Here is a 15,621-nt window from a genome sequence, read left to right as displayed (position 1 = left end):
ATATAGAGCACGGGTTTGACTTCAGGCAATGAATCAACTAAAAGCCACAGTGTCTTCACAGAGAGGAATCAGTACCCGTCTCCCCTGCCCAATGAAGAAATGTAAGGTGTTTTAAGAAGCAAAATGCATCTGGTCCATGTTATGGACTGTGTTTGTCTTCATTCATTCTTTTTCATTTCAGTAAATCATACCTTGATGAAAGGTGCAATTTGAATATAATACTGCATTTCAAAATTTGTTTTAAAACATAAATTAATTCCATTCAGTTAAATTCAAAATACATCAATGAATCAACATGACTCGTAATAGGGACTGTGCTAGGCATTGGGCTGACCAAGATGAAGAAGATGAGACTCACTGCCTTAGCTTTTTGGTGCCTCAGTTTTCCTACTTTGTCATACTTGGATCACAGAGGAGAGAGTCCTGTGAGATGGGGTTGGGGGCAAGAGATAAATAGATGGTGGGTCACGACCAGCCTCCTATACCATAGAAAGGATTTTGTGTTTGGTTCTTTAGGTCAGAGTGTGATGGGCTGGGGATTTGTTAAAATTCAGATCCTGATCCAGTAGGTTTTAGGGTGAGGCCAGAGAATCTTCATATCTAACAAGCTCCCAGGTAATGTTGGTGATGCTGGGTCCCGAGCCACATTGGAGAAACAAGAAGTTGATCACTTGTATCAGTCACCCAGGATGACTGCTAAGAGTGCACATCCCTAAGCTTATCCCCTTAGACATATGTGAATCAAAATTTGCATTTTAACATGTTCACCAGGTGATTTTTATGCATGATACAGTTTGAGAACCACTGTTTAAAGGGTGGGAAATCAATGAACACTATTAAGAAGGTCAGTGCCATATTTAGACTTGGGATTTAGAAAGATAATGTGAGAAAGAGAATTCAATGGAGGTGAACTGCAAGCAGGGATGTGGATGAAGATGCTAATAGGTGGCAGAGGACTGCAGAGGAGGGAATGGGACTGGAGGACGTTGAGAGGGTGAGGTTGACAGGAAATGGCTGTGCATAGATCTGAGGGATGGATAAGTGAGGAAGTGGAGGCAGGGTGATCTTCTAGTTTCTCTTTTGGACACTTATATTGCTGGCTGTGAGGAGGCCAGGGTGATCTTCTAGGTTCCGTTTTGGACACTTATATTGCTGGCTGTGCTTACTCTAAAATGTGGAAGCAGTATGGAATGGGGTTAAAAACATGGGCTTCAGAGTAGGAAAGGGTGGATTTAAGACTTGCTTTCAATACTTACTACTTCTGTAACTTTGATAAGTTACTTAGTTTTTCATCTGTAAAATGGGGGTAATAGTTGTTCCGGGATAGCATTAGCCCCATTTTGTAAAGGTAAAAACAGGAATAGAGAAGGTAAGTTGCCCTAGCTTGTATAGAGATTGGGATGTGGAGATGAGATTTAGATGTGGGCCTACATGATTCTATAGCCCCTGCTCTGAGTTGTCACCTCCAAGTTTGCCCACGCGCACATGCTGTCCAGATGGACAGTGGCTCTAACCAAGTCAGGAAAATAGTTTTTCTCTCATTTCACTTTCTCTCAAGCCCTCTCTTGGAATCACTGCTGTTCCCGTGGTACTCCTTTTTCTTTAAAATGGTAGAAATTCTCTCCCTTTCACTTATTTTAGCTCATCTGTGATGATTTTTTAAAAAGACTTTACTCAATATCAAGCAAATATAAAGAAAGAAAATGCTAGCAGCAAAAAAGTCTTATAAAGAAGGGATTTCTGACCCTTCCTTAGTTAACCTCCCAAGTTCCATGTCTGGTACAACTGGACTGGGTCTCTCAAGTCCCAGCTACCTCTTGCCATTTAAGAGGTGTGTGTCTTCTTAAGCTTCTGTCTCTGCCTCCTTGACCCACAGTAATGGAAAAGAGAGGGTTCCTACTCCAGTGCCCTCCTAGGAACCTCCCACTTAGCTTTTTTCTGGTTTGAGACACAAACCTTTTCCTCAGGGGTTGGGTAGAGTTGGGTGAGTGATAGGCCGTATGAAGTGACAAGATGAAAATCTTACCCTTTCAGTAGGATACTATTGCTTATGCAGGGATGATTTGATCTTGTACAGACTCAGTAAGTTAATGCTATCCTGAACACATAATATTCACAATATCCAAATAGTACTATCCATACATTAATATCCAATATCCAAATTTATACAATATCCAAATCATCTGAATCGATAATATCTAATCATATCCAAACAATAAAAATTAGACGTCAAACCAATGGGAAGTTGGTTCTGATTACATGTATAATGAGTGGTTTTTATTTATTTATATTATTAATTTTTAACTTTTATTTTAGTTCAGGAGTACATGTGCAGGTTTATTATACAGTGAACTGTGTACCACAGGGGTTTGGTGTACAGACAACTTCCTCACCACTTAATAAGCAAAGTATCCCATAGGGTATTTTTTCTGATTTTTTCCCTCCTCCTCCACTCCACCCTCAAGTAGGCCCTAGTGCCTCTTGTTTCCCTTTTAGTATCCATGTTTTTTTATTTTTAGCTTCCACTTATAAGTGAGAACATGTGGTATTTGGGCTTCTGTTCCTGTGTTAGTTTGCTTCAGACAATGGCCTCCGGCTTCATCCATATTGATGCAAAAAACATGATCTCATTCTTTTTTATGGCTGCATAGTATTCCATGGTGTATATGTACCACATTTTCTTTATCCAGTCCAACATTGATAGGCATTTGGGTTGATTCCATGTCTTTGCTATTGTGAATAGTGCTGCAAGGAAGACACATGTGCATGTGTCTTTATGTTAGAATGATTTATATTCCTTTGGGTATATATATATCTATTGTGATTGCTGGATCAAATGATAATTCTATTTTAAGTTCTTTGAGAAGTTGCCATACTGCTTTCCACAATGGCTGAACTAAATTACACTCCCACCAGCAGTGTATAAGTGTTCCCTTTTCTCTGCAATCTTGCATCTGTTATTCTTTGACTTTTTGGTAATAGCGATTCTAACTGGTGTGAGATGGTATTTCATTGTGGTTTTGATTTGCATTTCTCTAATGATTAGTGATGTTGAGCATTTTTTCTTGTGCTTGTTGGCCACATGTATGTATTATTTTGAAAAGTTTCTGTTCAGGTCCTTTGTCCACTTTTTAATGGAGTTGTTTGTTTTTTGCTTGTAAATTTGTTTCAGTTCCTCATAGATTCTGGGTATTAGACCATTGTTGGAAGCATGGTTTGCAAATACTTTCTCCTATTCTGTAGGTTGTCTGTTTACTCCGTTGATAGTTTCTTTTACTGTGTAGAAGCTATTTAGTTTAATTAGATCCCATTTGTCAATTTTTGTTTTTGTTGCAATTGCTTTTGGTGTGTTTCTCTTGAAATCTTTGCCAAGTCCTATGTCCAGAATGATATTGCCTAGGTTATCTTTCTGGGTTTTTATAGTTTTAGGTTTTAGAATGAATAGTTTTTGATTTAAATCAAATTGGATCCTTACTTATGACCTTATTTCATATTATTTATCCAATATCTTTGTAGCTCTTTCTCCTCTTTATTTTCTGTTTTTGCCATTTCAAGGTGACAAAGCTTGATTTAAGAGCCTCCTTTCCCCCACCTTCTGACCCCCTTCCCTATCCCCTGCCTCTCCATTCTTTCACACACTGGCTGTTCCCAGTGCTTGGAATGACTCTCATCCAAGACCTCACATGGCTACTCCATCTGAGCCTGTGAATCTTTTTTTTCATGTCACCCTGTATGAAAATGTATCTCTTATTTATGTTTTTCATCTTAGCAATAGAAAAATCACCATCCAATCTATTGTAGATATATTTGTATTTTTGTCACTCTCCACTCATATGTCAATTTCATGAGGGCAGAGACTTCTCCTCTTGTATCCCCACTGTCTAGAATAATATCTAGCATATAGTGTAACTGAATAAGATTTTTTTCAAAGAACAAATAATTAAGTTAATTAGCCTCTTTAATGAATACATAAGAGGAATGTGCATGTAAAGGTAACTAGAGTTAACTGTGATTGTTTTCAGGATTGTTTCATTTAAAGAATAAAGAAACAAAAATATTTTAAAAATATCACTCACTTTAGGGAATTAAGAGTGCTAGGTGGCATGAATTATTTTGGAGCCATTAACCTAATTTTTTTGTGTATTTTTCTCCTCTATCTTACAGCACATCCCTCATTATGAAAGAACTGCAGTACCCTGCTCCAGATTCATTAATCACATGAAGAATTTCTCTGAATCTCCTAAATTTCGTGGTCTACACTTTCTGAATTTTCCAGGTAAATTAAGACATAATCCCAAGACAGACCAGAGTTTCCAAAGAAACTCTGGCATATGTACAGGTAATAATCATAAAGATTGTATTGAAGAACAGTTGCGCTATGTTTCAAAATGGCAACAAAAGAGGGAATTCATTGGCTCATGAAGTTAGTAAATCCAAAGGTGGACTGGCTTAGGGCATGGCTGGATCCAGTGTTCACCAATAATATCATGATTAATTTCATTTTATTAATTTCCCCGTTGTCTTCACTAAGTTGGGTTTATTTTCAAAAAGGATAGCAATAACATGCCTTGGCAGCTATAGGCATATCCGATTCTGAGAGCTTGTAATTTCAAAAGTACAGAAACCCTCTTGTTTCATTCATCCAGAACAGTCTCTACTGCTTATCCAATGGCTCTGATTGGCCAAACTTTGGTCTTATGTTCACCCCTGGAATCCAAGTAGCTGGGAGAATGGAATACACCAGCCAACATTTGCTACTTCTGTGGCAGGGGAGGTAGGCCACTTGATTGACAGCTGCACTTAAATTACACAAAATGTGCATGTGTGTGTGTGTGTGTGTGTGTGTGAGAGAGAGAGAGAGAGAGAAAAGAGAGAGAGGCAGATAAAGAGAGAGAATAGTGGAAGGATGATTTCCTTAAATAAATTGATATAGGGCAAGCAAAAGAACATCATTTTGTGTCAAGCCTGAAAGATATATAATTGTATTATATTCCCCATAACGCTGTCACCATAGATGATTTTGACAACCTGCGACTGTCCATAAACTCCATTTTTAGGACCATTTCACTGACCTGAAAGGATATATTTAAATGTACCTGTCCAATTTACTACCTAAGAGATAATGAAGTTTTTAGGACAACTGATAAAGCAGGTAACTGCTACATTTTCATTTGAACAATGCATTATTTTAGAATGTATTTACTCATTCACTTATATTTATATGCTAATAAAATTCATTGCATATGTATTCGTATCAGGGCCATTGAAAGGTTTTGTTGATTTTATAATGGTTTCAAACTCTTGGAGTAATGTAATTTTAATGAGTTTTTGGAGAATCACATTGTGGTACACACTCAAATTCGACTTAAAAAGAACTGAAAATTTTTTTTCGGGGGGAATAATACATTTACATGGTTCAAAGCCCAAAAATATAAAGAGGTATATAGTAGACAGTCTTTTTCCTACTTCTGCTCCAATCTGCCTCATTCCCCTTTCTCCCATGGGAAAAATACTGTTTTCTTGAGAATCCTTCAATATTTAAGCAAAAAAATGTGTTTATGAGCAAATGAAAGTGTACAGGTGAGCAGCAGTATTCTGCACCTCAGTCTTCACTTATCACTATATCTTGGAGCTCTTCCCACGTCAGTGCATTGAGTGCTTTCTCATTCATTTTTCTTTTTTTTCTTTCTTTATTTTATTTTTTTCTTTTATTTTTTTATTTCCATACGTTTTTGGGGAACCGGTGGTGTTTGGTTACATGAGTAAGTTCTTTAGTGGTGATTTGTGAGATTTTGGTGCACCCATCACCAGAGCATTATACACTGAACCCAATTTGTAGCCTTTTATCCCTCACCTACTTCCTACTATTTCCCCCGAATCCTCAAAGTTCCTTTATCATTCTTATGCCTTAGCATCCTCATAGCTTAGCTCCCACTTATGAGTGAGAACATACGATGTTTGGTTTTCCATTCCTGAGTTACTTCACTTAGAATAATAGTCTCCATTCCCATCCAGGTTGCTGTGAATGCTATTAATTCATTCCTTTTTATGGCTGAGTAGTATTCCATCATATATATATCATGGTTTATCCACCCATTGATTGATGGACATTTGGGCTGGTTCCACATTTTTGAAACTGTGAATTGTGCTTATATAAACAAGCATGTCCAAGTATCTTTTTCATATAATGACTTCTTTTCCTATGGGTAAAATTGATACCCAGTAGTGGGATTGCTGAATCAAATGGTAGTTCTACTTTTAGTTCTTTAAAGAATCTCCACACTATTTTCCATAGCGGTTGCACTAGTTTACTTTCCCACCAGCAGTGTAGAAGTGTTCTTTTTTCACCGCATCCATACCAACATCTATTATTTTTTGATTATGGCCATTCTTGTGGGAGTAAGGTGGTATCGCATTGTGGTTTTGATTTGTATTTCCCTGATTATTAGTGATGTTGAGCATTTTTTCATATGTTTGTTGGCCATTTGTATATCTTTTGAGAATTGTCTATTCATGTCCCTAGCCCACTTCTTGATGAGATTGTTTTCTTCTTGCTGATTTGTTTGAGTTTGTTTTAGATTCTGGATATTAGTCCTTTGTCAGATGTATAGATTGTGAAGATTTTCTCCCATTCTGTGGGTTGTCTGTTTACTCTGCTGACTTTTCGTTTTGCCATGCAAAAGCTCTTTAGTTTAATTAAGTTCTACCTATTTATCTTTGTTTTTATTGCATTTGCTTTTGGGTTCTTGGTCATGAAATCCTTGCTTAAGCCAATGTCTAGAAGGGTTTTTCCAATGTTATTTTCTGGAATTTTTAGTTTTGGGTCTTAGATTTAACTCCTTGATCCATCTTGAGTAGAATTTTATATAATGTGAGAGATGAGGATCCAGTTTCATTCTTCTACATGTGGCTTCCCAATTATCCCAGCACCATTTGTTGAATAGGGTGTCCTTTCCTCACTTTATGTTTTTGTTTGCTTTGTCAAAGATCAGTTGGCTGTAAGTATTTAGGTTTATCTCTGGGTTTTCTATTCTGTTCCATTGGTCTATATGCCTATTTTTATATTAGTACCATGCTGTTTTGGTGACTATGGCCTTATAGTATAGTTTGAAGTTGGGTAACGTAAAGCTTCCAGATTTGTTCTTTTTGCTTAGTCTTGCTTTATCTATGCAGGCTCTTTTTTGGTTTCATATGATTTTTCTAGTTCTGTGAAGAATGATGGCAGTATTTTGATGGGAATTGCACTGAATTTGTAGATTGCTTTTGGCAGTATGGTCATTTTCACAGCATTGATTCTACCCATCCATGAACATGGGATGTGTTTCCATTTGTTTATGTGAACTACAGTTTATTTCAGCAGTATTTTGTAGTTTTCCTTGTAGAGGTCTTTTGCCTCCTTGGTTAGGTATTCCTATGTATTTTATTTTATTTTTGCAGCTACTGTAAAAAGGGTTGAGTTTTTTATTTGATTCTTAGCTTGGTCACTGTTGGTGTTTAGCAGAGCTACTAATTTGTGTACATTAATTTTGTATCCTGAAACTTTGTTGAATTCATTTATCAGTTCTAGGAGCTTTCTAAAGGAGTCTTTAGGGTTTTCTAAGTATATAATCATATCATCAGCAAACAGCAACAGGTTTGACTTGGTTTTTACCGATTTGGATGCCCTTGATTTATTTCTCTTGTCTGATTGCTCTGGCTAGGACTTCCAGTACTATGTTGAATGGAAGTGTTGAGAGTGGGCATCCTTGTCTTGTTCCAGTTCTCAGAGGGAATGCTTTCAACTTTTCCTCATTCTGTAGTATGTTGGCTGTGAATTTGTCATAGGTGGCTTTTATTACATTGAGGCATGTCGCTTGTATGCCAATTTTGCTTTAATCATAAGGGGATATTGGATTTTGCCAAATGCTTTTTCTGCATCTATTGAGCTTATCATGTGATTTTTGTTTTTAATTCTGTTTATGTGGTGTATCATATTTATCGACTTGCATATCTTAAACCATTCCTGCATCCCTGGTATGAAACCCATTTGATCATGGTGGATTATCTTTTTGATATGCTATTGGGTATGCTTAGCTAGTATTTTGTTAAGGATTTTTGCATCTATGTTCATCAGGGATATTGGTCTGTATTTTTTTGTTATGCCTGTCCCTTGTTTTCATATTCGGGTGCTACTGGCTTCATAGAATGATTTAAGGAGGATTCCCTCTTTCTGTATCTTGTGGAATAGTGTCAATAGGATTGGTACCAATTCTTTGAATGTCTGCTAGAATTCAACTGTGAATCTGCCTGGTTCTGGACATTTTTTGGCTGGTAATTTTTAAAATATAATTTCAATCTCACTGCTTATTGCTGTTCTGTTCAGGGTTTCTAATTCTTCCTGATTTAAGCTAGGAGGGTTGTGTATTTCTAGGAATTTATCCATCTCCTTTAGGTTTTCTAGTTTATGTAGGAAAAAAGGTTCATGCTAGCCTTGAATGATATTTTGTATTTCTCTGATATTGGTTGTAATATCTCTCATTTTGTTTCCAACTTAGCTTATTTGGATCTTCTGTCTTCTTGGTTAATCTTGCTAATGGTGTATTAATTTTATTTATCTTTTCAAAGAACCTGCTTTTTATTCATTTATTTTTATATTTCTTTTTTGTTTCAATTTCATTTAGTTCTGTTCTGATTTTTATTTCCTTTTTTCTGCTGGGTTTGGGTTTGGTTTGTTCTTTTTTCTCTAGTTCCTTGAGGTGTGACTTTAGATTGTCTATTTGTGCTCTCTTAGACTTTTTGATATAGGCATGTAAGAGTATAAAATTTCCTCCTTGCATCATATTTGCTGTATCCAGAGATTTTTATAGGTTGTGTCACTATTATTGTTTAGTTCAAAGAATTTTTTAATTTCCATCGATTTCATTGTTGACCCAATGGTCATTCAGGAGGAGATTATTTAATTTCCATGTATTTGCATGGCCTTGAAGGTTCTTTTTGGAGTTGATTTCCAGTTTTATTCCACTGTGGTCTGAGAGAGTACTTGATATAATGTCAACTTTCTTAAATGTATTGAGGCTTGTTTTGTGGCTTATCACATGGTCTATCTTGGAGAGAGTTCCATGCACTGATGAATGGAATGTATATTCTGCAGTTGTTGGGTAGAATGTTCTGTAAATATCTGTTAAGTCCATTTGTTCTATGGTATAGTTTAAATCCATTGTTTCTTTGTTGACTTTCTGTCATGATGGCCTGTCTAGTGCTGTCAGTGGAGTATTGAAGTCCTCCACTATTATTTTGTTGCTTTCTATCTCATTTCTTAGATCTAGTAGTAACTGTTTTATAAATTTGGGAGCTCCAGTGTCAGGTGCATATATATTTAGGATTGTGATATTTTCCTGTTGGACAAGGCCTTTTATTATTACATAATGTCTTTGTTTTTTTTAAGTGCCATTGCTTTATTGTTTATTTTGTCTGATATAACAATAGCTATTCCTGTTTGCTTTTGGTGTCCATTTGTATGGAATGTCTTTCTACCCCTTTACTTTAAGTTTATGTGAGTCCTGTGTGTGAGGGGAGTCTCTTGAAGACAGCAGATACTTGGTTGGTGAATTCTTATCCATTCTGCAATTCTGTATCTTTTAAGTGGAGCATTTATGCAATTTACTTTCAATGTTAGTATTGAGATGTGAGGTACTAATCCATTAATCATGCTATTCATTGCCTGTATACCTTGGTCTTCTTTAACTGTATTTTTGTTTTATAGTTCCTATGAGATTTATGCTTTAAAGAGGTCCTGTTTTGATGTTTCCAGGATTTCTTTCAAGATTTAGAGCTCCTTTTAGCAGTTTAGTGCTGGCTTGTTAGTGGCAAATTACCTCAGCATTTGTTTGTCTGAAAAATAGTGTATCTTTCCTTTATTTATGAAGCTTAGTTTCACTGGATCCAAAATTCTTGGCTGATAATTGTTTTGTTTAGGGAGGCTGAAGATAGGTCCCCAATCCCTTCTGGCTTGTCAGGTTTCTGCTGAGAAATCTGCTGTTAATCTGATAGGTTTTCCTTCATGGGGTACCTGGTGCTTTTGCCTCATGGCTCTTATGATTCTTTCCTTCATCTTGACTTTAGGTAACCTAATGACAATGTGCCTAGGTGATGATCTTTTCACAATGAATTTCCCAGGTGTTCTTTGAGCTTCTTGTATTTGGATGTCTAGGTCTCTAGCAAGGCCGGGGAAGGTTTCCTCAGTTATTCTCCCAGATGTGTTTTCCAAACTTTTAAATTTCTCTTCTTCCTCAGGAACACCAATATTCTTAGGTTTGGTCATTTAACATAATCCCAAACTTCTTGGAGGTGTTGTTCATTTTTTAAAATTCTTTTTTCTTTGTCTTTGTTGGATTGGGTTAATTTGAAAACCTTGTCTTCAAGCTCTGAAGTTCTTGCTTCTGCTGTTTCTGATTCTATTGCTGAGACTTTCCAGAAGCTTTTGCATTTCTCTAAGTGTGTCCTTTATTTCCTGAAGTTGTGATTTTTTTCTTATGCTATCTATTTCACTGAAGATTTCTCCCTTCATTTCTTGTATCATGTTTTCGATTTCCTTAAATTGGACTTCACCTTTTTCTGGTGCTCCTTAATTGACCTTCTGAATTATTTTTCAGGTAAATCAGGGATTTGTTTTTTGGTTTGGATCCATTGCTGGAGAGCTAGTGTGATTTTTTTGGGGGGTGGTAAAGAACATTGTTTTGTCATATTACCAGAATTGTTTTTCTGTTTCCTTCTCATTTGGGTAGGCTATGTCAGAGGGAAGATTTGGGGTTCAAGGCTGCTGTTCAGATTATTTTGTTCCATGGGGTGTTCCCTTGATGTAGTACTCTCCCCCTTTTCCTGGCAATGTGGCTTCCTGAGAGCTGAGCTGTAGTGATTGTTACTTCTCTTCTGGATCTAGCCACCCAGCAGAGCTACCAGGCTCCAGGCTGGTACTGAGGGTTGTCTGCACAGAGTCCTGTGATGTGAACCTTTTGCAAATCTCTTAGCTGTGGATATCAGCACCTGCTCCAGTGGAGGTGGCAGGAGGGTGAAATGGACTCTGCGAGAATCCTTAATTTTGGTTGTTTAATGCACTGTTTTTGTGCTGGTTGGCCTACTGCCAGGAAGTGGCACTTTCAAGAGGGCATCAGCTGTGGTAGTATAGGGAAGATCAGGCAGTAGGTGGGGGCTCTAGAACTCCCAGGAGAATCTGCCTTTTGTCTTCAGCTACCAGGGTGGGTAGAGAAGGATCATGAGGTTGGGGAAGGGTTAGGTGTATCTGAACTCAGACTCCCCTTGGGTGAGTCTTTCTGCAGCTGCTGTGGGAGATGGGGGTGTGATTCCCAGGTCAATGGAGTTATATTCCCAGGAAGATTATGGCTGCCTCTGCTGTGTCAAGCAGGTAGTCAGGGAAGTGGGGGAAAGCTGGCAGTCACAGGCCTCACCCAGCTCCCATGCAACACAAAAGGCTAATCTCACTCCCACCGTAGGTACCAGGTTTGTTTCTAGGCAGTGGATGAGCAGGGCTGAGAACTTTCACTGGACTAGCAGCCTCTCAACTGAGAAAGCGCTTAGGGCTTTTGCACCTCCCTGCCTGTTGAGTCTACTGGATTCCCCTCCTCTGAGTTCTGGCCAGGAGATTTCGCATTGGGTTGGAATTGCTACAAAGTTCAGCTGGATGTTTCCTTCTCCCTGTGGTCTTTTCCCAATACCTCTGGCAGCCCTCCCCAAGGACCCCTGTGAGGCAAGTCAGAAATTGCTTCCCAGGGACCTAGAGAGCCCACAGGGCTTTTCCTGCTGCTTCCTCTACCCCTGTATTTCACTCAGCTCTCTAAATTGACTCAGCTCCAGGTAAGGTCAAATCCTTTTCCCTTGATCTAGACCTTCAGGTTCCCCAGTGAGGGTGTGTGTTCAGGGGCAGATAATACCCCTTTCCCACTTTCACAACTTGGGCGCTCACAGTATTTGGGCTGTCTCCTGGGTCCTGCGGGAGGAAACCACTTTCTTCATAGGGTCTGTGGATTCTTTCAGCTTTCCTGGTATATTTCTGCAGTAGCTCTGGAGTAAAAGTTCATAAGATAAGTCTCCACATGCTGCTCTGTCTGTCCCAGTGAGAGCTTCAATCTTGTCCTGCCTCCATACACCATTTTTTTTCCCCCAGATCCCTGTTAAAGGCTTGCAGTTGGAAACTCAAATGGTGCAAGAGTGTAAACTGGTAATGGAATCCAGAGCCTCGTTCATTTTTCTTACAACTTCAGAGTAATATATTTTATGGATATACTTTAACTTATTTAGCTTGTGCCCTCTGATGAACATTAATGATTCCCCCAAAGGGCCCAATAAAATCATATGGATTTCATATTTCATGACTCTGATGGCATGTATTAAAAATTGATTTTGACCTACCTGCTTTTGATAGTTTTATGGAAAGAGTAATTTAGGCTTATTTCCAGCCTACTGTGGTAACCCAATAAAAGTAAACTTCTTTATTCTTTTAAAAACACAATGGAGGAACAGAGAAAATAATTGCCACTATCACTAGCAGAAAAATATGCGACTTCAAGATTTGGTATACTAGGATCTTGAGAGTTGAGATTATGGGTATAACTTTGAGAAATAACCTAGTTTATAATTACATGATTTGCTCTGATAGCCCTAAATTCCTTGATATTTGGCTTAGATTTGGAGACATGAAGCCATTAGGCATGCTGGGATTTAGGAGGCACTGATGGGAGGGACTAAGAAGACAATAGGGACCCTCCAGAATGAGGGACTCACTTAGTTGGAGGTAGGAGTCATCCTTAGGACAGATGAGCAGCATTGTGGTTCTGGAAGCCATACCTGGATAGGAGCAGAGCCCTGCTAGTAGGTGGTGATTAGGGTTGAGCACCTGGGAATGGAGAAGAGCCATAGCTAGCTAGGTTGGTTGCTAGGCAATGGGAACCACTACTTTTTTTTTTTTTTTAAGTTTTTCCCCTTCAGCCGCTGTCTCTAACTCCTGCTAGATATGATCAAGTTGCATGGGAGTGATGTAGCAGCAGTTAGAGACAGCGGTTGAAGGGCCAAGACTGTAGGTAGGAAAACTACTTTTGGGGCTTTACAATCATCTAAGTAAAAAACAACAAGGGCATGGATATGGCAGTAATGGAAAGGGGATGAGTAGGAGAACTACTTAGGAGGTAATATTCACAGGGCAGGATCATGGGTTAAAGCTGAGGATTCAGGGTGAAGGTCAAGTTGGGGAAGGGCTTACATATTCATTAAGGCATTCAACAAAGAATAATCGAACACCTGTTAAATGACTGGCACCATGCTAGTTTCTGGAGACACAGAAGTGAGTAAGAGATGGGTTCCTGCCCTCTTGGAATATGCCTTTTGAGGAAGGCAACAATTAATAACTAAACAATAAATAAGCAAGATTATTACAGATTATAATGAAAGCTATGAAAAAAGAGGTGGATGAATTGTCTCATGCCCCTTCATAATCCACCCCTTCTCTACCCCAGCCCTGACAAGTGCTGATTTGTTTTATGCCCTTATGATCTTGCCTTTTCCAGTAAGACATATAAATGAAACTGTACAACATGTAATTTCTTCAATCAAATGTCTCATTTAGTGTAATGCATCCTTGTATATATATATATTCATAGTCCTTTTTATGGGTAAGTGGTCTTCCATTGTATGAATTCACTACAGTTTGTTTATTTGTCAGCTGAAGAACATTTGGGTTATTTCCGTTTTTGTAAAACTTTTTGGAGAGTTCACTGAGGTGATGAAATGTTCTCTAGCTTAATTTTGATAATGGTTACAAATCTGTGTGTTCGATGAAACACATATAGCTGGGCATTAAAAAGAGTGAATTTTACTCTACAAATTACACTTCAATGAACCAGATCTTTAAAAGCTATATACCTAAGACGTTTTTTAAAAAGGTAAGAAAGAGATAAAAAATAGATTATTGAATGAGAATAACCCAAGATTGAAGAGGATTGGGGCCATTTAAGATATGGAGGTCAAGGAAGAACTCTGAGGAATTGACATTTGGCCAGAGAGACAAGATGTGTGTATTTATGTGTCCAAAAAATTAGAAAAGAGACCAGTGTGGCCAGAAGAAGCAAAAGAGTAGTGTGATTTGAGATTAAGAGGCAAGCAGGGTCCAGACTATGAAGAGCTTTCTAGGTTACAATGGGGAGTTTTGGATTTATTCTGGGCTCAGTGGGAGATTATTCAAGATTTTAGGTAGAGCTGTACCACTTCTTATTTACTTTAAAAACTGATCACACTGTTGTTGTTTGGATAATTAATTGTAGGGGGAACAAGTAAGGAAGCAGGGAGTTCACAGTAAAAATCCAAGTGAGAGATAAAGAAGAACCTGATGATGGTAATGACAGATGGGAATGAGTGGGTGAAGGATAGAGACAATTTTTAGATGGATAAAACCAGTAAACTTCACTAATGATTAAGATATTTAGATAAGGGTGAGGTAGGCATTTACAATAATTCTTGAGGTTTTTTTTTTTTTTTTGGTTTGAAACAATATGGGTGATGGTGATGGTACTGCCATTTACTGGGTTGGAGAATTGTTAGGGGAGGACCAGTTTTAGAAAGAAACATATAGAGTAGAATAAGCCTTATGTCTTCTATGGACTCAGTCACAAAGTCTCGGGGGTTTTTGGAGATTGCTATCTTGATTAACTTGGATGAATTGCTCTTACCCCTGAAATGGCTTATTCCAGATGCTGCCCTTGAATAACTCCAGTCATCTCATATCCCTGGGATCTCTCTATTCTTCTTAGGACTTGATTAAGTAAAATGCCACAAAATTGCAAAAATGTCCATGATAATTCATTGGCCTCTTGAATGTCACTCTTCCCATTAAGAGGCGGAGTTTATTTCTGTATCCCTTGGATCTCAGCTTGACCACATGGCTTGTTCTGGCTAATGAAACATTAAAACGTATTACATAGTAGGTAATTTAAACGTATTGGGGTTTGCCCTCTTGCTGATGGAAACCCTTACGTCATTCTATGAATGAGCCTAAGATAATGAGAAACATGAAGTCGTCACCCCAAATGACAGCAGACATGTGAGTGAAGCCCCTACTGTACCAACCAGTCTACCAATTTTTAGACATACAAGGGTGGTCATCCTAAAATATCCAGCTTAAGATGAGCAGACTCAGAGCAGAACACCCCAGTTGGCCCAAAGAATCATGGAAAATAATAATTTTAAAAAGTTATGTTTTAGAATGGTTTATTATGCAGCAAATGCTAACTGATAAGACCACCCAGAGTTTCAGTGGTGGTAACCAACCTCAGGCTTACTGCTGCCTAAATTTATTCCATGAATAACGTTGTTACTTGGCCTTATTTGTAAATGAATGCTACAGCAAAATAGCACCTGGCTGAACTGGCCAATGAAAGGGGTTAAAACTGATCCACAAAAGAAACTTGGAGTTTTTGGTGAAGACTGACTCCATGTTATTCCCTCATCAGTGGAGCATCAGCCCCTCATTTTTCTCTCCTGGTTATGATCATGATGTCAAATGCCAGGCCCAGTATGATGGCAATGATCAAAGAAGGAGTTTTCAGAGTCCCAAATGGCTGAGCAACTGGGACCTTG

At 38.2% G+C, this 15,621-nt stretch overlaps 1 protein-coding gene across 4 annotated transcripts in view; it reads left to right on the top strand.

Annotated features, from left to right (window-relative positions):
- Window positions 1-15,621, top strand: part of C10H12orf42 (chromosome 10 C12orf42 homolog) — a 190,280-nt gene that overhangs the window by 120,115 nt on the left and 54,544 nt on the right. For 2 of the 4 annotated variants that reach the window (XM_030821933.1, XM_030821932.1), the window contains exons 4-5: window positions 4,165-4,276; window positions 5,058-5,152. Coding sequence is in view for 2 of the 4 variants with exons in the window: in XM_030821931.1 (XP_030677791.1) it covers window positions 4,165-4,276 (112 nt within the window). In the remaining 2 variants the exon portion in view is untranslated. The remainder of the gene's footprint in view (window positions 1-4,164; window positions 4,277-5,057; window positions 5,153-15,621) is intronic. The other 2 variants (XM_030821931.1, XM_030821930.1) reach the window with 1 other exon arrangement.

Source organism: Nomascus leucogenys, chromosome 10, assembly GCF_006542625.1.
Source record: "Nomascus leucogenys isolate Asia chromosome 10, Asia_NLE_v1, whole genome shotgun sequence".
In the NCBI taxonomy this organism is placed as follows: domain Eukaryota; kingdom Metazoa; phylum Chordata; class Mammalia; order Primates; family Hylobatidae; genus Nomascus; species Nomascus leucogenys.
The sequence above is the reverse complement of the archived record's forward strand: the minus strand, read 5'-3'. Positions and strand labels throughout refer to the sequence as shown.